Genomic DNA, 21355 nt, shown 5'->3' with positions numbered 1-21355 from the left:
TTTTTTTAAGATTTATTTATATTTTTTATTGGAAAGGCAGATATACAGAGAGGAGGAGAGACAGAGAGGAAGATCTTCCATTCGATGGTTTACTCCCCAAGCGGCCGCAACCACTGGAGCTGAGCCGATCTGAAGCCAGGAGTCAGGAGCTCTTTCAGGTCTCCCACGCGGGTGCAGGATCCCAAGGCTTTGGGCCGTCCTCAACCGCCTTCCCAGGCCACAGGCAGGGAGCTGGATGGAAAGTGGAGCTGCCGGGATTAGAACCGGCACCCATATGGGATCCCAGTGCATGCAAAGCAAGGACTTTAACCACTACGCTATCATGCTGGGCCTGGTCACATATTATTTTTAAGAAACTGGAGGCAAAAGGGATCTTAATTATCTCTTACTTTCATTTTCCTTTATTGCAAATTAGCAAAAGTAATGGTATAAAATATTTGATCAGTAAATGCTCAATTTTAATTAGCAACTGTATTATTTTTAAAAGAAGTTTAGAGCCAAAATTTGTAAAGATGAGCTAAATGTTTCTATATAATGTGTGTTAATCTGTACCAATTTTTCACTTATGAAAATTTATGTGTGATTACACAATTAGAGATGACTATGTACTGTATACACGACGAGCTTCCACGGCCCAGGGAATCTGCACATTGGGAAAGCGTACCTAAGAGCCAGCAGAGGGCTGAGTGCTATGGTGTACAGGCTAAGCCACTCTTTGGAACTCCAGCATCCAACATCAGAGTGCTAGTTCAAGTGCTTTGCTTCCAATCCAATTTTCTGTTAATATACCTTAGGAAGCAGCAGACGACAGCAAGTGCTTGGGTCCCTGACATCCACATGGTGGCTTCAGGCTACCAGTCGCAGGCTTCACTGTTGCAGGCATTTGGAGCATAAATCAGCAAACATGAAGTCAATGTGTGTGTGTGTCTGTGCACATGCATACATATCTGCCTTTCAAAATGATGAAACTGAACAAGCATTTTTAAAAATAGAGTCAGAACCTGAAGTCTGAAAATCTGCCCTTTCCTGGCCTCCACACAGACTGTCACAGAGAATAAAAGCCTAATGGCACGAGGTGCTCAGTACAAGGCTGCAATCAATCGCTTGCAGAATATTCAATTATGCAGTCGCCAAAGCAGCCCTCAGAAAACCGGGGTCCAAAGTCAAAAACCAGAGTAGAGGCACCATGTTGCCACTCCCTGCAAAGGAGACAGACATCTTGTACTTAGCCCCTATCAGATCTCAAAGAATGCATGAAACAGCTCTAAAAAGGTAAACAGCAGCAGGCAAAGAGGAAAGCCCACAAATTTGAAGCACCACTTACCTAGCAATGAGTTTACTGTTTTCTCTGCTGAAAATCCCACCGCAAACTGCCCTGGCCATCTGGGCCCAAACACAACGCACTAGCAGAAATCCTCCAATTCTGACCCAAACTCTGGAAAGAGGACTCCTCCTATTCAGAAAGTAGAGAGAGTGCCTTCCTTTCTCTGTGCTCACACTCAGCTCCCAAGCAAATCTGAGGCACAAGAGCAGGTGGCAGCCAAAGTTCTGGAGCAAACTATGAGACTGGCCTCAAACAGACAAATGTTCACCATTTGGATGTTCTACAAAAGACAAAATGGTTTCATCCACAGAGCTCATGTTAAGCATGCTAATCCTAATTCCTAACAGTAGTCACTATTTTTGTATTAACACTACACTAACTTACCATACCAAAGGCAGGAAAAGACTGTTTCTATTCACTTCTGTTGAACAGCCTGATCAAGATGTATCTTGCGGCCTGGCACGAAAGCTCAGTTCCTAAATCCTTGCCTCGCATATGCCAAGATCCCATTTAGGTACCAGTCTGTGTCCTGGCTGCTCAAATTCCCATCCAGCTCCCTGCTTGTGGCCTGGGAAAGCAGCAGACGGCAAAAATCTTTGAGACCCTGCACCCACATGGGAGACAGAAAAGAAGCTCTCAGCTTCTGGTTTCAAGCTTCAGATCAGCTCAGTTCCAGCCACTGTGGAAGATCTTGCTGTCTCTCTGTAAATCTGTCTTTCCAAAAGAAAGAAAGAGAGAGAATGAAAATGAGAACGTATCATGTCCCTTAAAAACTCCCTGGAGAAACAGAACAAAGTATTCCCAGTGATTAGTACTGAGGAACTCGGTAAGTAAGGGGTGAGGTACCACTCTTAATTTTCTGCAGCTAACATATTATCTACCTTTTTAATACATGAAAACATTAACATTACCATTAACATATTTTCAACGTATTAACTGAATTAAAACACATAAACTCAAAAGCATTTAGCAGTCCAGGTTGACATCTGAACTATAGTTAAATTATCAATTAAGACACCATGCATCTCTTCTCATAGTACCTGGTCTCACTGCCTGTGTGCAGTTCTACCTCTAGCTTGTTAGCGAGGACTCCAGGAGCATTCAATGATGACAGATCCAGATTGAGTGCTATGGGCTCTCAGTTTTGGCTTGGCCCAGTCGCCATTTCTCTCTCCTCCCCATTCTCCATCAAAAATAAACAAATAAATAAATAAGGAAATAAAATAAATAAAAGCAAAGAAGCAAACAAAAAAGCCCAGGTTGACAGGTACATACATATACACCACACACACACACACACACATATGAATTCATTACCTTCAAAATTGCACCATTTGGAACAGGGTCATGATGGAGCAAGCAAAGCCACTATTAGACCGCATCTAATATAGACATTGGTTCCTTCCCTGACTGCTCCAATTTTAATACAGCTCCCAGTCAATGATGGCTCAGGAAAACAAACAGAAGAAGGCTCAAATGTTTGGACCTCTGCACCCTCTTGGGAGATAATAATAGAATTCTGGTTCCTGGCTTCAACCCAGCTCAGTCCTGGGCACTGCAGCCATTTGGGAAGTTAACCAGTGGATGGAAGATCTCTCTTAATCTCTCTCTCTGTCTCTACTTGTTTTTGTAATGCTGCCTTTCATTTAATAAGTAAATCTTTTTTTTTAAAGGATACATTTTTGCATCAAATATCTTTTCCAACTTTCCATAAACTTTTTAAAATGTCTTTATATATACTGAAAGGACTTGTACCCTCTGGAGTTTGGCCTGGTCCAGCCCTGGCAGTTGTTATCATTTGGGGTATGAAACAACAAATGGAATATCTCTAGCTCCCTTTGCAGTTCTGTCTGTAAAATAAACAAATCTTAAAAACAGGGCCCAGTGCAGTTCTCGCCTTGCACACACCACGATCCCCCGTATGCGTCCCAGTTCGTGCCCCAGCAGCCTGGCTTCCCATTCAGCTCCCTGTTTGTAGCCTAGAAAGCACTCAAGGATAGTCCAAAGCCTTGAGATCCTGCACCTGTGTGGGAGACCCAGAGGAAGCTCCTGGTTCCTGGCTTTCGATCTGCACAGCTCCAGCCATTGCAGTCTCTTGGGGAGTGAATCAATGGACAGAAGATCTTCCTCTCTGCCTCTCCTCCTCTATATGTATTTGATTTTCCAATAAAAAATAAATACTTCTTTTTTTTTTTTTTTTTAAAGATTTATTTTTATTATTTTTTCATTGGAAAGGCGGATATACAGAGAGGAGAGACAGAAAGGAAGATCTTCCATCCGATGATTCACTCCCCAAGTGAGCGCAACGGGCCGATACTATGCCGATCCGAAGCCAGGAGCCTCTTCCGGGTCTCCCACGCGGGTGCAGGTTCCCAAAGCTTTGGGCTGTCCTCAACTGCTTTCCCAGGCCACAGGCAGGGAGCTGGAAGGGAAGCGGGGGTGCCGGGATTAGAACCGGCGCCCATATGGGATCCCGGGCGTGCAAGGCGAGGACCTTTAACCACTTGCGCCACCGCGCCGGGCCCATAAATACTTCTTTAAAAATAAATAAATAAAAGCAACAATTCACATATCCCAATTTAATAATGTGCAAAGAAACTGAACAGACATCTCTCCCAAAATGATATGCAAATAGTCAACAAGTCTATGACAAGTTCTCAATATCACTAATCATCAGAGAAAGGCAAATAAATCCACCAACATTAGGATGACTACTATGGAAACAAAATGTCTGTCAGGATGGGGAAAATCATAAACCTTCTGTACTGTTAACAATATAATCACACACACAAAAATGTGTAATCACTACAGAAAATAGCATGGCAGTTCCTCAAAACATTTAAAAATACATCAAATGGTCCAGGAATACTACTTCTGGAATGTATATCCACAAAAGGAACTGAGAACAAGATCTTGAAGAGACACTGGCATATTCATGTTGATAAGCACTATTTACAATAATCAAGAGGTAAAAGCAAACCAATGCCAATCAAAGAAGAACAGATAAACTGTGAAACGCTATGAACTATTGTTCAGTCTTTAAAAGGAAGGAAATGCTATTAAATGCTAACATTATGAATGATGCTTAAGAGCACTGTATTAAAGGAAATAAGTCAAAAACAAACAAACACCATCTTATCTTACTTGGATGACACAATTCCAATCCAGATACAGAAAGCAGAATGATGATCAGCAGAGGCTGGGAGAAGACAGCAAAGAACTGCTCTTTAACATTCACAAAGCTTCAGTTCCATAAAATAAAGATGTTCTGGAGATGTTTCACAATTACGTAAAAACACTTGACATTACTTATCTATGTATTTAGGAACTATTAGAAAGATAAAATATATGTGCTTGCTATGATAATTTTTTAAAGACATGCTAAAAAAAAAAGCATGTTGTAAAACTAGTATAGCTGTGTATAATGCAATGCAAGATTCTATTTTGTTTGGAAAAAGCAAAAACAGCCATGTGAATGTTTATTATGGGCCAAGCACTGACTAAAACACTTAACCCTGGACAAGCACTATTAATACTTTCCAAAATTCTAGGAGATAGGTACTCTTACTACAGATATCCTATTCTAAAGGTGAGAAAACAGAGGCAGAGATGACTACTTAACATAACCTCAAAACAATTAATGAATGGCAAAGGAACTGCAGAACTCGGCCCTTCCATGCTTTGAAGATCCGCAAAATACATAAATACAAGTCTACAAGACAATTAGTTAAGATCCCCTTAGAATATCAGGATCATGTTATTTTTTTCTTATGTGTTTCTGTTCCAAATTACTGCAAAGATCATGTAGGAAAAAACCAAAAGGAGACACATTCTGAAAAAATCCACCTTAATGGAACAAGGTCTCTTTCCCTGCTCACAATCACCTCCCTACATTGTGTCCTTGGACTCTTCACTAAAGCAAAGCTAATTTACTTGTTACAACATTCATGCTTCAGCTTCCTCCTACCTTCATAAACGTACCATTCTTCCCTTGGAGAGAATGGCCTTTTCTTGGCCTTAACACATGTTTTTATTTACTTGCATATTTACATTATTTACATTCCTACTTTATTTGCCAAAGTCCAGTTATTTTTTTTTAACATTTTAATCACTTTATTTGAAAGAAGTAGAGGGAGAGAGATGGATTTTCCATGTTTGTTCATTCCCCCAAATGAATATAAAGAAGGAGCCAGGGGACCGTGTGGTGGCCTAGTAGGTAGAGTCCTCTCCTTGAACGCACAGCGATCCCATATGGGCGCAGGTTCTAAACCCAACACCCCCGCTTCCCATCCAGCTCCCTGCTTGTGGCCTGGGAAAGCACTGGGACCTGCACCCATGTGGAAGACCCGGAAGAAGCTACTGGCTGCTAGTTTCAGATAGGCTCAGCTCCAGCAGCTGCAGTAACTTGGGGAGTGAATCATCAGATGGAAGATCTTCCTCTCTGTCTGCTCTCTGTATATCTGACTGCAATGAAAATAAATAAAGCTTGGAAAAAAAAAAAAAGAAGAAGAAGAAGGAGGAGGAGGAGGAGCCAGGAACTATACAAGGGCTTCAACTGGGTGGCAAGGGCCCAAGCTCTTGGGCTATTTTCTGACTACTTTCCTGGGCGCAATGGCAAGCAGCAATTGAATGGGTGCTTAAACGCCAGGGTTTACAGGCAGCAGTTGAACTTGCTACACCACAATGCTGGTCCCTTAAGTCCAGTTCTTCACTCACCTCCTGCTGGATGCCTTTCAGAGCCTGTCTTTACCTACACATCATTTTCTAGCTATTTAATATACCTCTTTGAAAAACTGCCCTTAAATTGAAAAAAGTTTCTCAATGTCACTACTACTGCCTCTCAGAGGATGGGTATTCCAACAGTAAACCACACCAAACACCCACCTCTAGACTTCTAAGCACATTCCTACCACAAACCAGAACTATATACAAAGAGGGCAGATTCCAGATCTGGAGTAGGGAAAACATAAGGTAAGTCTGATCTGCTTTCAGCCAAAAACCTGGGCAGCAATCAGAGGCTAAAGAAGAGGCTCAAAAGGATACAGAAACCAGGCACTGATCAAATCTGGTCATGGAACATTTACAACTGCTACCTTCAAAAAAATTTACTTATTTGACATCTGAAAGGCAGATTGACAGGGGAAAAAAAGAGAAACAGGCAGGGCTGGATCACGCCAAAGCTTGGAGCCTCAGACTCCACCCAGGTCTCCCTCATGAGTGATAAAGACCCAAGTACCACGGCCATCACCAGTTGCCTCCTAGGTACACTGACAGCTGGGCTGGAAGTGGAGCAGCCAGAAGCATAATCAGCACTGTGACAGGAGATGCAGACATCCCAAACAATGTGTCACAAAGCACTCCTCGCTGGGCAGGGCAGAGGACCTCAGTTCCCACATGGTAGAATTAGGGGAAATCACCACTAGAAACTCTTGAAAGATGGTCAAACAGCAAAGATTGCCGAGATGCATATTCATCCTCACAATGTCAGAGTACCATTCCACATACTCCATGCTAATCAAAAAGTGAAAATACACTTCAACAGTGTTGATCTCTTAATAATCTCCTTAACCAACTGGTCAACTGAGAACCACCAGCAGTGGACCAGCCAGGCATTATGTGACTTCTGATATGACGTAACATGAAGCACACACATGAATCTTGTCGAAAGCCTTTAACCAGGAGCAGCCGTTTGGCACAGCACTTAGGATGCAGCTGGGAGCGCCTGCATCTCAGCTCCACTCCTGACTCCACTTCCTGCTCATGAATACCCTAAGAAGCAGCTAGTGATAACTCAAGGATTTGCGATGCGACCACCCACGAGGGAATCAGGAAACAGGCTTCTGGCTGCTGCAGCCATTTAGAAAGTGAACCTCTTTCACACAAATGAAAATAAATTTTAAATAAAATTTAAGTGTTCAATCAGAATTTAATGACATAATTTCTGGCTTACACAATTACAGGGAATATAAAAAAGAACACACATAAAATCAGATTATCCAAAACAAAACAATCCACAAGACAACTGAGAAGTCTCTTCAAAAAGTCAGCATGATGAAAAAATGTGAGACGACTGTTCTAAACTAAAATAAACTAAGAGACAAGAAGACCAAATATTGTATGGGAACTTGCATTGGATCGTAATTCCATAAAACCAAACAAAAGTCCAGTTATTACAAAGATGCTCAAGGATAACTGAAAATTCTGAATCAGATTGACTGTTAAGACAATACTAAGTGATTGTTCTTCATTTAAATAAGTGTAACAATGCTGTTACAATTAAGAAAGAAGAATGGCCTCTTCATGGAAAAAACATGCTGAAATTCTTAAAGATACAATGTTGCACTCTCATTCATAAATGTTTCAACAAATACACAGACACACACATATATACACACATATACAGATGAAACAGGTAAAATGCATTCATCTAGAGAAACTGTATAATGGAGAGTAAGGTACAAAGAAGTGAAGTTACACTGCAGTATGCATCTCTACACCAAAATAAAGATGGACTCCCAAAGAAACTGTTAAACATATCTCCACAATAGGATGCTGGACTCTCTATCGCTGTCCATACCTACAATGTCAGGATACACTTAAATTGCAAAATGATGGACTTCTGACTGTTGTTGAAAGACTACTGTTGTAATAATAGAGGGAAAGTCAGTGGGAGGAGGGAGAATATTGAGGAAGAAGAAATCCTTGAGCCTATGGAACTGTATCATAAACAATGAAGAACAACTGTTAATTTAGATGATGAGTATATAACAATTAGTTATACAGAGTGAGTAGCCTTTCTCTGAAATGCTTAGGTCACTAATGTTGTTAATTTGAGAGTTTTTTTTTTTTAAATTTCAGAACTTTAACTGGTTAAGCATCCTTATTACAAAAATTTGAAATGCAAAATCTCCAAAATTAAAAACTTTTTCTGACATGTCAGTACTCAAAACTTTCATAATTTCAGATAGAAATGTTCAACATACATTATTTTTCTCTAAGCTTTTCAGTCTGTTTGAAAAGCTTAGGATAACTCAATAAAGATATAAAAAGTTCAAGGAAGAAGAAGAAAAAAGAAAAAACTTGTCCATAACTTACTTGCCAAACTTCACCATTTATCATTTTTCAAGTACTTCCTAAGTACTAATATAAAGTAAACCACAAGCCCCCCTTGAGAATACTTTAAAATTTTTGCAAGCTTGCAGATATGAAAATCTCTGTGAATATCACTGTTCCAAGTAACATAACACACTACGCTAACAAAAATTTTAAAATTCTATTAATAGCAAATCTCAACCAAGACAGAAAATATAAAGTTTCTGATGCTGAAAGTGTAAGCATAATCACTTTGGAAAACAATCTGGCACCATCAAAATAAAGCTGAACACACATTCTGTGACAAGAATTTTTCTTTCATGTGTATATCCAACAAAAACTTAATATATTCACCGAGTTAGGTACAAAGTTTAAATCTGCATTATTTATAAACACAAAACCTGAAACTCATACAACCAATAATAGAAGAATGAGTAAGTTATGATACAGATTGATTGGAATACCAATAAAAATGAACTACAGCTAAATACAACACAGATAAACCTCAGGAGACAATGTCAAATAAAGCAGGTGGCAAAAGAATACAAAATTTTGTTTATAAAAAATTTAAAAATACTGAAATTAAACAATACATTATTTAATTAATCAAACATATGGGGAAGCCTATGAATGATACATATACAATTCAGGACACAGAGCACCTGATGGATAAGAGACTGATTTATTTATTTTTTAAAGATTTATTTTTATTGCAAAGTCAGAGCAGAGACAGAGAGGAAGATCTTCCATCCGATGATTTGCTCTCCAAGTGGCCACAACAGCTGGTGCTGTGCTGATCAGAAGCCAGGAGCTTCTTCCAGGTCTCTCAAGTAGGTGCAGGGTTCCAAGGCTTTGGGCCATCCTTGACTGCTTTCCCAGGCCACAAGCAGGCAGCTGGATGGGATGGGAAACAGGGCTGCTGGGACACAACTGCACCCATTCAGGATTGTGGTGCATACAAGGCGAGAACTCTAACCATTAGGCTATTGTGCTGGGCTAGGATAAGGCATTTAAAAGCTTTCTATGGTCACTTTTCCTGACAAGGCCACCTCACTAAGGTAATAGCACACAGGTATTTTACTGTGTCATGTTTCTTTAGATAGCATAAGTTACTACCTAGTTTAATCTTCTCAATGGCAAAAACAATGTAGAATAAATATATAGATCTAGACTGTAAGGCATTAACAAACTTCAATTCAAAAATAATACCATAGTGTTCATGTAATAACTACACTTGTAATTTTCTATCATTCATTTAACACCAAAAAATCCTTCTACCAGTTGGTGAAATGCTCAAGAAGATAAATCCCTATTCAGGCCCAGAATGGTAGCCTAGTGGCTGAAGTCCTCGCCTTGCATAAGCCAGGATCCCATATAAGTGCTGGCTCATATTCTGGCTGCTTCACTTCTCTTCCAGCTTCCTGCTTGTGGCCTGGGAAAGCAGTCAACGACAGCCCAAAGTCTTGGGACCCTGCACCTTTGTGGGTGACCCAGAAGAAGCTTCTGGCTCCTGGCTTTGGATTGGCTCAGCTCCAGCCATTGCTGCCACTTGGGAGTGGAATCAGTGGATGGAAGATCTTTCTCTCTGTCTTTCCTTCCCTCTGTAAATCTGACTTTCCAATTGAAAAATTAAAATTAAAAAAAGAAAAAAAAAGATAAATCCCCATTCATGGTGTGGGAGTGCGGCAGGGCTGGTAGTCACCCCACATCTAAAACCTAATGTCACTTACATTTATCTGTCTACTCAATGATTTGAGCTCATGACTTGATGGCTAACATTAACCTTCAGGACTGATGCGAAGAGTAGTCCTGTTGCATTTATATCGACAGATCTGCAAAGTCTGTTGCTTCCCATTTTGTCATGATACAGGAAATGGTTAAAGACCTACCTACACTTAATATTTACACCCTCAGCACTTTTGAGTGACTTAAAATGATGACCCAGATAAATGCACACCTCAGCAACAGGGTTTTTAGGAATATCTTCCAAAAGCACAACCCTAGCTCATTAGGAAGAAATCTCCACAGGTTACTGGAGACAAGAGCAAACAGAACTCATAAAGGTAAGCGAGGCAGTTTCACAAGATGCCTCACCCAAGGTCAACTATAGCTACTGAACATACACACTGATGAAGGCTCACCTAGTTATTATATCTTGAATTTTTTTTTACTCAAATCCAGAGACAAAACTGGTACTAGTCAAACAAATGAAAATAATGCACTTGTAATTACTAAGCTGGGAGAATAACCTGTCCAGACATGAATAAAAGACACTTCACCACAAACCATGAGGTCAGGAGAGGTTCTGGAACAAAGGAGAAAGTTCTCATCTTAACCAGCCATGTTTAAACTGTCACATGAAAAGAGGCTCAACAGCAACTCTAAACAAAGTCTGCCTGTGTGACATCTCTCTAGAATGGCTTGCTTTCAACACCAAAGCAATCCTCCACTAACAGCAAACAGTTACCACGCACTGCTGCTGCCCCCTAACACCCAGTGCTGCGCATGTGCTTATGCACTTTTGCTTGTCATCCCTACCAAATTTATTCAGACCAAATACGCAAAATCTTCCCAAAAGACTCACTTTAAAATAACTGTGATTGGGACACATGCTGTGGCACAGTGAGTTAAGGCACCAGCTGCAATGCCAGTACCTCACTTAGGCATCAGTTTCAGTCTGAATTGTTCTACTTCCAGCTCAGCATTTTCCTAATATACCTGGGAAAGCAGAGAAAGATGGTCCAAGAGCCTGGATCCCTGCCCCCACAGCGGTAGACCAGAGCAGGCTCCTAGCTCCAGCATGGCCCAGTCCCAGTCACTGCAGCCATTTGGGAAGTGAACTGCAGATGGAAGACCTATGTCTCTGTCTCTCCCTTTCTCTCTGTAATTGCCTTTTACAAATCCTACAATATAATTCAGGTTAAAATCCCAGTGAAGGTTCTCAAATCAACAAGAACCCATCTACTTGGGCCCAGTGCAGTAGCCTAGTGGCTAAATTCATCACCTTGCTAGCGCCAAAATTCCATATGGGTGCCAGTTTTGATTCTGGCTGCTTCACTTCCCATCCAGCTCTCTGCTTGTGGCCTAGGAAAGCAGTCAAGGACAGCCCAAAGCCTTGGAACCCTGCACCCATGTGGGACACCCGCTCCTGGCTTTGGACTGGCTCAGCCCTGGCCGTTGTAACCACTTGGGGAGTGAATCGTCAGACGAAAGATCTTCCTCTCTGTATATTTGACTTTCCAGTAAAAATAAACAAATCTTAAAAAAAAAAAAAAAGAACCCATCCATTGTGAGAACTAAGTTCAAGTTCCACATAAGACAATCAGCTTAGAAAGGTCCAATTCTTGATATATGTCTAAATCCCACCACTATTATCAGGGCATTACTAAAGCATAGTTAAGTTAAACAGCTGCTGCAAGTCTTTGAGGAAGAATGGGCACTAGGGGTGGTAGCCAAGACGGGGATTGGGTTGTCCACAGCACATTTCAGTATGCCAGGCTCAACACGAGGTTCCACCTCCAGCCCAGCTTCCCACTAACACGCACCTTAGGAAGCAGCACAGGGATGGCTCAAGTACACGCATGAGGAAACCCAAATAAAGTCCCAGGATTCAGCCAGGCTGTCCTGGCTGTTGTGGTCATTTGGGAAGTAAACCAGCCGGGATTTCAGTCTCTCTCAACTGTTCTAACAAAATGAAAAAACTTAAAGTAAAAACAAAAAGCACTTAAATTAGGCACAGGAGAACAAGGTTATGGAAGGAGCAAGGCTGGGTGTGGCGTTGCCCTTTCTGCTTCGGTCTCCGCTTTCACAGAGCTCCCAACAGTACCACACTGCGATGCAGCAAGCCCCATGGGAGCCACACGGAGGGGCCCAGGGAAGAATGTGCCATTTGCACGGGAAAACAAGTAGAGGCTGCCAATGATGATGACTTTCTACCTCTTTCTTCATAGGATAACACCAAGTAATTACCAAAAAAAATGCCTTAATCCATCCATTTTACAGATTAGGAGAAACATTTCAAGAGGTATAATCTCTTGGAAAATGGATAAAACCTGAATTCACAGCACGCAGAATATATCTGTTATTAAACTTGTGACATGAAAAAATACTTTAATTGGAAAGAAACCAAATTTGACCATAAGTGAACAAATGGTAGAACTGTAGCAATGCACTGTTCAGCCTTTACAAAGGATGATGTAAACGTAGCCAGACATGACAGTCTCAATGTACTGCTTGAGACATACAGTTGGGGGCCCAGTGCCATGGCATAGCGGTTAAACTCATTGCCTTGAACACGCCGGGATCACATATGGGTGCCGGTTCTAATCCCGGCTGCCCGACTTCCCATCCAGCTCCCTGCTTGTGGCCTGGAAAAGCAGTCAGGGACGGCCCAATGCCTTGGGACCCTGCACCTGTGTGGGAGACCTGGAAGAGCTCCTGGCTTCAGATTAGCTGAGCTCCAGCTGTTGATGCCACCTGGGGAATGAACCATCGGACGGAAGATCTTCCTCTCGTCTCTCCTCCTCTCTCTATATAACTGACTTTCCAATAAAAATAAATAAATCTTTAAAAAAAAGACATATAGTTGGGACAATTCCCTAAGATTATATATCTTAAGATATGATGACATTTTAATATAAACATACACACAAATTTCTGAATGTAACAATAGACAGCAAAAGTGTCAAGGAATTTATCTCTGCATAACTAAACCTGCATTTTCCAGTTTTCTACATTAGACAGAGAAATTGTTTCAAAAACACATCAGTGACAAAAGCTTGGTGGTGCAGCTTGCTAATCTCTACCCTGTGGCACTGGCATCCCATATTAGGCCCGGTCACGTCCCAGCTGCTCTCCTTACAATCCAACTATCTACCTGTGGCCTGGGAAAGCAGTGGAGGAAGGCTCAAGGCCTTGGGCCCCTGTACCCATGTGAGAAACCCAGAAGAACCTCCTGGTCGCCAGCTTTGAATCAACTTGGCTCTGGCTATTGCACCCACTAATGGAATGAATCAGTGGATGAAAGACCTTTCTCTCTCTCTCTGTTAAAATCTACCTTCAAATACAAATAAATTAATCTTTAAACACACACACTCGCTCACATATACCTATGCCTTTTGCTTATAAGCTGCAACAGTTGTACTCAAAATACAGCAATTATCTTACAGTAGTCCGAAGCTTGAGGAATTTAAAGAAAACCCCTATAAGTAAAAAGTAGAATTAGAATGTGGTGCTTTCTCCATTGATGGTGAAGAGAAATTCCAAAAGCAACCTCTGCACTCCTGGGAATTTTGTCACTGAATGAGAAGCAATCACGGAGGGCAGGCTGTAGTTCAGGCACTGCTACAAGTCAGAAAGGCAATCCCGTCCTGTTTCCAACTTGAACCTACAACATTCAGATACTCATCTTACCTGCCACCGCTTCTTTGAAACCATCTACCGTAATAATCTGTCCAACTTGTTCATAAACAATACTTTCTAAATTTCTTAAAGCTTTTTTTGTAACTGATTTTAAAAAGCTTTATACATAATAAACTAGGTAGTGAACACTGTAAAGCACTTTGCATACCGCTTTGTATTAAGAGAGAGATTTATTTTTTATCACTAAGGCAAATTTACAGAGAGGAGAGACAGAAGCAATTTTCATCTGATGGCTCACGCTCCAGAATGGACACAATGGCTGGAGATGAGCCATCATGCCAACCCCTGCATGCCCTGAAAATCACCTTCCCCTAGGTGCCATGAAGAGGACGCTCCTGTAGCCCTCTTGTACAAATCAGAAAATGACAAGAACTCAAGGACACAGCAGCAGAGATTTAAACTGAAGTCTGACCCCAAACTCAGACTCTAATTCATGCTACATTCGCCACCTTCTAAGTTCTCTTGTCTCATAAACAAATAATTAGACATCACTCAAAATTCTTCCCAACTGATCCTTTAACTCAGAACAAGACAGCAACTGCTTATGCTATTCATTAAATTAAGCAGCTTTAAAAAGAGGGGAAAATTTTAAACTCAACCATAGGTGAATAAACAGTACATCATCCACAACATAGTGCACCATTCGGCCTTTATAAAGGATGCTAATACCTGGCATCGTGGCTCAACAAGCTAATCCTCTACCCAAAGGCACCAGCATCCCATACAGGCATCAGGTCACATCCTGGCTGTTCCATTTCCCCATCCAGATCTCTGCTTATGGCCTGGGAAAGCAGTAGAAGATGGCCCAAGTCCTTGGAATCCTGCACCAGCATAGGAGATCTGACTCCCAGCTTTGGATCAGGTCAGCTCTTACCACTGTGGTCATCTGGGGATGCAAAATCTTCTGTGTCTCTCTTTCTCTCTATAAATCTGCCTTTCACATAAAAATAAGTCTAAAAAAAAAAATGCTAAATGCAGAATCTACTTTCCAAAGCAGGCCCATGGATTGAGTGCTCTGTGCAAGGCAAAGCCTCTATCCTCAAAATACTCTTACACAGAGTTGAAGGGACAAGACATACACCAACTGCTAGTAAGAATGACGACTTCTACCAAGAAATACAACAAAAACACTAGGAACTTTTGGAAAGTTTAATGTGTAAGTAAACAGTTTCTACTCCTTTAAATGATAACAACATCTTATAAAAATATCTCTACTTTCTTAAACACAAAATATGGCATAAACAATCAAAACAGCTAACATTTAATGCTTAATGGGCTAAAGTCTTTACATCTGAACAATTGGTCTTTAATCAAACAAGATAAGCACTACTAATTGGATCCATTAAAAAAAAAAAAGACTATTTATCCAAAGTCACAGAGCTGGTAAACAGCAGCTGAGAGTCAAATAAGGCGTCTATCTCTTTATTCTGCCTTCTGATACATTTATCCATTGAGTGAAACAATTCCTGGCTAAATTGTGCAGACGAAGCATTGTACTGTGAAATGATAGTGCAATGAATAAGATAGCTTATGGGTGAAACTCATCTCCGGACTAGAAGTTCACTTTGTTTTAATTCAAGAGATAGGGATAATAAAGAGAGCTCCCTTCTACTTTTTCACCCTGCAGCTGCCCACTGGTTCCCAGACAAAGTCACCAGTCAGGAGTCAGAAAGCCCAGCCAAGTCTCCTTCACGGGACAGAGGGACCTGCCTACTCAGTCACCTGCTTACTGCAATACTCTTAGTGTGTTGGTAAAGGGGATGGAGCCTGTAGTCAAAACCAGCCTCTAACACAGAACGCAGGCTTCTTAACCAAGAAGGCCAACCATTCCGGTATTTTTGTTTTCCAACAAATATGATAATTACATGTTGTATAAAATGTTACAAAGGAAATATACAACGTGATATGACAGAGTAACTGGAAGAATTACTTCTGCTTTGAAAAGGCCTCCAAAAATGCTGTAGGCTATTCCCAAAGGCAAGCTAGGTAGGGACCACAGAAGCCAGGGGACCATGAAGGACACTCCAGTTAGGAAATTATCAGAGAAGTAGCAAAGAAAAACCAGTTTTGTTACAGATTTCCTTACAGGATGAGTCATCTCTGCTAACAGGAACATGCTTACAAAAAGTTACAGACCTGGTCAAGATTGCAAGCTGGGTTGCAAGAAGAGCAGCCAATTCAGAAGACACATAATATTTTGGGTAAGAACATAAACACAGCCTCTACTAAAGGAAAGGAAGGTTTGACAGAGAAGAGTATTCTGATTTGGGGGCTAGAATCCTGAAGGCACTGGGAACTCCATGGCAGTTAAGACACCACTTGAGACACCACATCTCCTATCAGAGTACCTAAGGTTGATTCCAGTTTCCTGCTAATGCACACCCCAGGAGGTGACAGGTGCTGGCCCAAGCAGCTGGGTGCCTGCCACCCACCTGGACACCCTGGATTAAATTCCCAGCCCCTGGCCTTGAATTCCAGGCTCAGTCTGACCCAGCATCTGGTGAAACAACCAGTGGATAAGACATCTTTCAAATAAATAAAAGGAAGATAAAAGAATTGTTAATGGGAAAAAAAATAACTGAAAAAATTTAAAAATTAAAAAAGAAGTTTTAAACGCACTGTTAGGAGGTGGAAATTGGAATGAAGAGAAAGACAGCTGTAAGACCACTCTGGAAATGTCTGACTTCAAGTTTAACCGTGGCAACAGAAAAATCCTGCATATCCAATATGGAACACTCCCATCTTACCACACTATTTAAACCTGACAGGAATTTCTCCACAAACCCCAGTGAATTAATTCTCTCCTGAATTTTACCCACGTTTGATGAACATGATTTCATATTACCTTGCTGAAATCTTTACAACCAGCTGTCAGTACATATTAATTCATTCAGCCTTAGAAAACGTCACCTAATTATAAATATTGTAAACTATTAGCCGCCTAAGAGACGGAATTTTCAAAAACAAAGTATTGCTTAAGTCCAGATCCCACATGGATTTCAATAAACTAGAATAAGAACATTTAAAGAATCAAGACCGACCCAAGGTTTGGCTTGTTAACTAGCTCCAATGCTATTTTTAGACAAAGCACTACATGTACAACTTTTTCCAAATGATATTATCAAAGTCAAGGATCATACCCTATCTAAACCAAGACCTGTGACAGCTAACATGTTCTACAATGCTCTATCTGCAAGTATTGAAAATACTTATCTGTATTGACTGTCTTATCTGTATTGACTGTCTTAATAGATTTGTTTTCATTCCACACATTTACATTTTACGGCTGGCAGCATAGAGCTGTGCTGGCATCCCTTTTAAAAATTAAAAAAAAAAAAAAAAAGGCTCACACTGTGCCAGTGTTTCAGGTTCAATGGATCTTCTGGGCCTCAAAAACACTCTCAAGTACAAGTTAAACTGTCTTCACCTTCCTCTGGAGTAGGGTAACATGGAAGTTACTTGGCTAAATCAAGACCGCATGTGTTGGGGAAGGGCAGGACCACCGCCAGGTGCCCCCTCCACCCCAACCTGGTGTCCCCACACACCACCAGCCCAACACTGGAATCCTAACCAACCTGGGCTCTTCCCCAGAGAGTCAGACTATTCAGGCTCCAAAGTCGGCGGGGACACCGGCAGGGAAACACAAACAGGAGCACACGCTTCTCCCCCAAACCCCATTCAACCCGGGGTGTGCTTCTCGGCACACTGAACACGACCAGCATTAGAGCCAGGCGCAGAACCCTCGAAGGTGAACTCCGGTGGGAAATTCAGAGATGACTCATGCCGTTAACTGAGGGTTTCCTCACTTAACAATTCCGGACGCCTAAGCATGACACAGACCCTTCTGCATCCCCCGACCCCAAAGTTGCTCAAGTGTCAAAGTGCGGTAGTAAAACACAAAGAAGTAAGGCTGGAGGGAACGTTGCTCCTCTCAGCCCTGCACAAGGGGCCCAAACCACGACGCCCAGCGGGCCCCTTGCGACACCCCAGCCCCAGCTGAGACCCGAAGGACCGGCCGGCCCCGAAGCCCCCGCGCCCCCGATCACCGCCCGGCCGGGAGCTGGCCCCGCAGCGGCGCATCCCTCGCGTCCCTACCTGCCCCGGGGGAGCCCACACACCTGGCCTCCTCCGTCCCCTAGGAGGATGGGAGCCGCGAGCACCGGCCCCGAACGCGGCGCCCTCAGGGCGGCCGGGAGCCCCGGGACAAATCCACTTCCGCCCCCGGCTCACGTGGCCGCGGACGACCGCGCCCCCGCCCCCGCCCGGGACCCCCGACGCCCCGGGACCCCCGGAGGCCCGAGGGACGACCACGCCGGGGACCGGGGCACTAGGAACCGCGGTGCGAGGAAGAGAAGGAGCGCGTCCCGGCGGCCGCGAGGGCACACGGGCAAGGAAGGGCTCCGGGGCAGCAAGGAGGGGGCCCGGCAGCGGCGCGGGGGAGCGGACGTCTACCTGCGAGCAGAAGTACGAGCCCTGGATACCCAGCTTGATGCAGGTGGGACACTGGAGCTTGGCCTCGCTGCTGCAGCCGTCCGTCTCGCACACGCGCGCCTCCACGGCCGCCATGCTGCCTGCCTGCCTGCTGGAGGAGCGCCTCACCGAGGAAGAGGAGCTGGGTGGGGGGCAGGGAGGAACGGCCGCGAGCGGAGGCGACGGGAGAGAGAGAGACCGGGCCGGGGGAGGAGCTCGGCGCGCCACGGGCCTGGGCGCGGAAGCGGGAGGAGCGCTGGGCGGCCTGGGCCTCGCAGCGCGCTCCGCCCCCGCCCGCGCGCAGCGCCCGCCCCCTGCCCCGGAGCCCCGCCCCGTCGCTGAAACCCCGCCCCCGCCGTGCACAGTGCCCGCCCCCTGCCCCGGAGCGAGCCCCGCCCCGTCCCTGAAACCCCGCCCACGCCCTGCGCAGCACCCTCCCTCGGCCCGGGAGCTCCGCCCCCTGCCCAGGAGCCCCGCCCCCTGCCCCGGAGCCCCGACCCGCCCGTGCTCAGCGCCCGCCCCCTGCCCGGGAGCCCCGCCCCACTGCTGAAACCCCGCCCGGAGGGGTGGCGCCCGGGCTCCCTGCGGGCAGCGGCGTCACCTGCGCGCGGGTTGGGGAAAGCCGAATAGGGTCGGTGAGATTGCCTGGTTAGACAGACGGGTTCACAGTTGTCCCTGCTGGGAAGACCCCGCACGTTGGCGTGCAGGCCGCCTTGGAAAATAGTGTCCTTTTTAAAGTTTTGTTTCTCGAGAGTAGTTTTTGTTCTGAGGTCTCAGATTCACTCCTCATTCACAGAACAGCCGGAGAGCTGTCACAGGGGCGGAGAGCTGTCACAGGGGCGGAGAGCTGGAATTGGCATCTGTCCTCCCCTGTGCCCCACTTTTTCCCCCTGCACCTCTGCTATTCACAGTCTAGAGTAATACAACTGCCATATAATCAATATAATTTTTTTTATTATGTCAGTTGATTGTTGTAAGCGGTAGCTAAGGGGGAATTGTGTTAATCATGAAATGTGTCCTTGAAGGAATCTTTACAGCTCCGACGAAAATCTGTTCTCTCCAGCATCTGAACTACCTCCCATATTTGCTGTTTAACTTCTGATCTGTGGTTAAGGAAGAGAAAAACCTAAGTTTATTAGTCCTCAACAAATGTTGTGTTTGTTATCGAGTTATTTTTAATTTGTTTCTATATTTGATAGACCAGGAAAGCTAGTTCATTTTTGTTAAGTAATATGAATGAAAATGTAATAAAATTAGTGGAAGGGAAAATCAACTACCTAGGTATGTATATGTGATTTATGCACATATATATACACATACAGAATTTTTAAATAAAAAACTGACCATACCCATATTGAAAGGCAGAGTGACAGGAGACCCAGAGGGGTTTTCAATCTGCTAGTCAACTCTCCAAATGTCTGCCACACTGGGAGCTGAACACTTCAACTTTAAAGATTTACTTGTGGGCCGAGCGTGATCAATGCCTCAGTGGCTAAATCCTCACCTTGAACTCAATGTGTTCATGTCCTGGCTGCTCCACTTCCCATCCAACTCCCTGCTTGTTGCCTGGGAAAGCAATAGGGGCTAGCCTAAAGCCTGGAAGAAGCTCCTGGCTCCTGGCTTTGGATCAGCTCAGTTGCAAACATTGCGATCACTTGAGTGAACCAATGGACAGAAGATATTTCTCTCTGTCCTCTCTGTAAAACATTTCATATATATGTATATATATATATATATATATAGTTGTGGAGTGTAAGAGAGATCACACTGGACCCAAGTGCAGGATATTAGGAGTCTTTATTGCCCAAGCTTGGTGACAGCAGATCCGACTACATTCCAGGAGCCAATGCAAGGGGTGTGGAAAGTCCGGGGGGAGGGACTTTAAGCGCTCATCTTCCAATCAGATTGAGAGTCACGCAATACAAAGTTTCCTTGTACAGGAGGCAGGATAGTAGTTACCAGAGCTTAATTAACCTTAACCTAGTACAGTAGGAGGTAGGAGGGGCCAGGTGAGCACAGCCTCTGGAGTCATTTCCTTTCCCTCAATTGTTCTGAATGGTGGAAGGCTGGAGGAGCAGGGCATGCTTTTCATGCCTTCAATGAACTTGAATGGCAGAGAGGAGTTAGGAAGGATGCACTGTTTCTGCGCCCTGTTCACCGTCAATTAACCTGACAAGCAGTTGCAAGCCATCAATGGCTGTATCCCATCACGATATATTTTTTTAAAAGATATTTATTTATTTGAAAGAGTTGGGACTTTCATCCACTGGTTTACTCCCTGGATGGACCAGGCCTCAGCTAGGAGCTTCATCCAGTCTCCCATGTCATTGGCAGGGACCCAAATGCTTGCACCAGCCTCCAGTACTTTTCTCAGGCCATTAACAGGGAGCTGGATTGGAAGTAGAGCAGATGTGCCCCTGCTCAGCACCCGTGTGGAATACTAACTTCATAAGCAGTGGCTTTACCATCTACATCTTAGTGCTGGTTGGTCTTTTGTCATATAATTTTCATTTATACATGATGTTCTGTTGCATAGATAATATAGCTAACTAGATGCATTAATAATAGACATTTAGATTATTTTAAATCATATATTATAAGTAATCGGGTATTTTCTTGGCTAGAATTTAGCATATAATCATTAAGTGTATATGTATATATAGCATGTGTATGGGTATGGATATGTATGTGTGTGTATATATACTTTCTTAAGCAAGAAAGTCATTTACTGACTCATCCCCAAATGCCTGCACTGACTGGAAGAGAAGCTAGAGCCGGTAAATGAAACTAGCTTTATTTGAGCCATCACTGCTGACCCCCAACATCTGCCAATGGAAAGGGACAGCAAACAGGCATTGAACCCACATATTCCCATATGGGACCCAGGCATCCTAACTGGATAGATTACGTCACTTAAGATATGTTTTCCAAAGTAGAATTACTGCATAAAAGGGTTTTCACTGTCTACTATTCTTTATATACTTTGCTATATTTCTACATAAGTAATTTTTGAGGAAATGTGGTCCATTTTCCATACAGGATGGAAAA

General features: G+C 43.4%; 1 protein-coding gene across 2 annotated transcripts in view; it reads right to left on the bottom strand.

Moving 5' to 3' along the window:
- Positions 1–20250, bottom strand: part of METAP1 (methionyl aminopeptidase 1) — a 62818-nt gene extending 42568 nt beyond the window's left edge. The window contains exons 1-2 of one of the 2 annotated variants that reach the window (XM_040966551.1): positions 20246–20250; positions 18290–18419 (exon numbers count right to left, since the gene is read on the bottom strand). In XM_040966551.1, coding sequence (XP_040822485.1) covers positions 18290–18403 — 114 coding nt within the window. In that variant the 5' untranslated portion in view covers positions 18404–18419; positions 20246–20250. Of the gene's footprint in view, positions 1–18289; positions 18459–20245 lie in introns of those variants that run through there. The other variant, XM_040966550.1, reaches the window with a different exon arrangement.
- Positions 20251–21355: the final 1105 nt, after the last annotated feature.

Source organism: Ochotona curzoniae, unplaced genomic scaffold (assembly GCF_017591425.1).
Source record: "Ochotona curzoniae isolate NIBS_2020 unplaced genomic scaffold, NIBS_Ocur_1.0 scaffold_4506, whole genome shotgun sequence".
Lineage (NCBI taxonomy): Eukaryota > Metazoa > Chordata > Mammalia > Lagomorpha > Ochotonidae > Ochotona > Ochotona curzoniae.
Note: the sequence above shows the minus strand (reverse complement) of the source record. Positions and strands in the feature narration are given on the sequence as shown.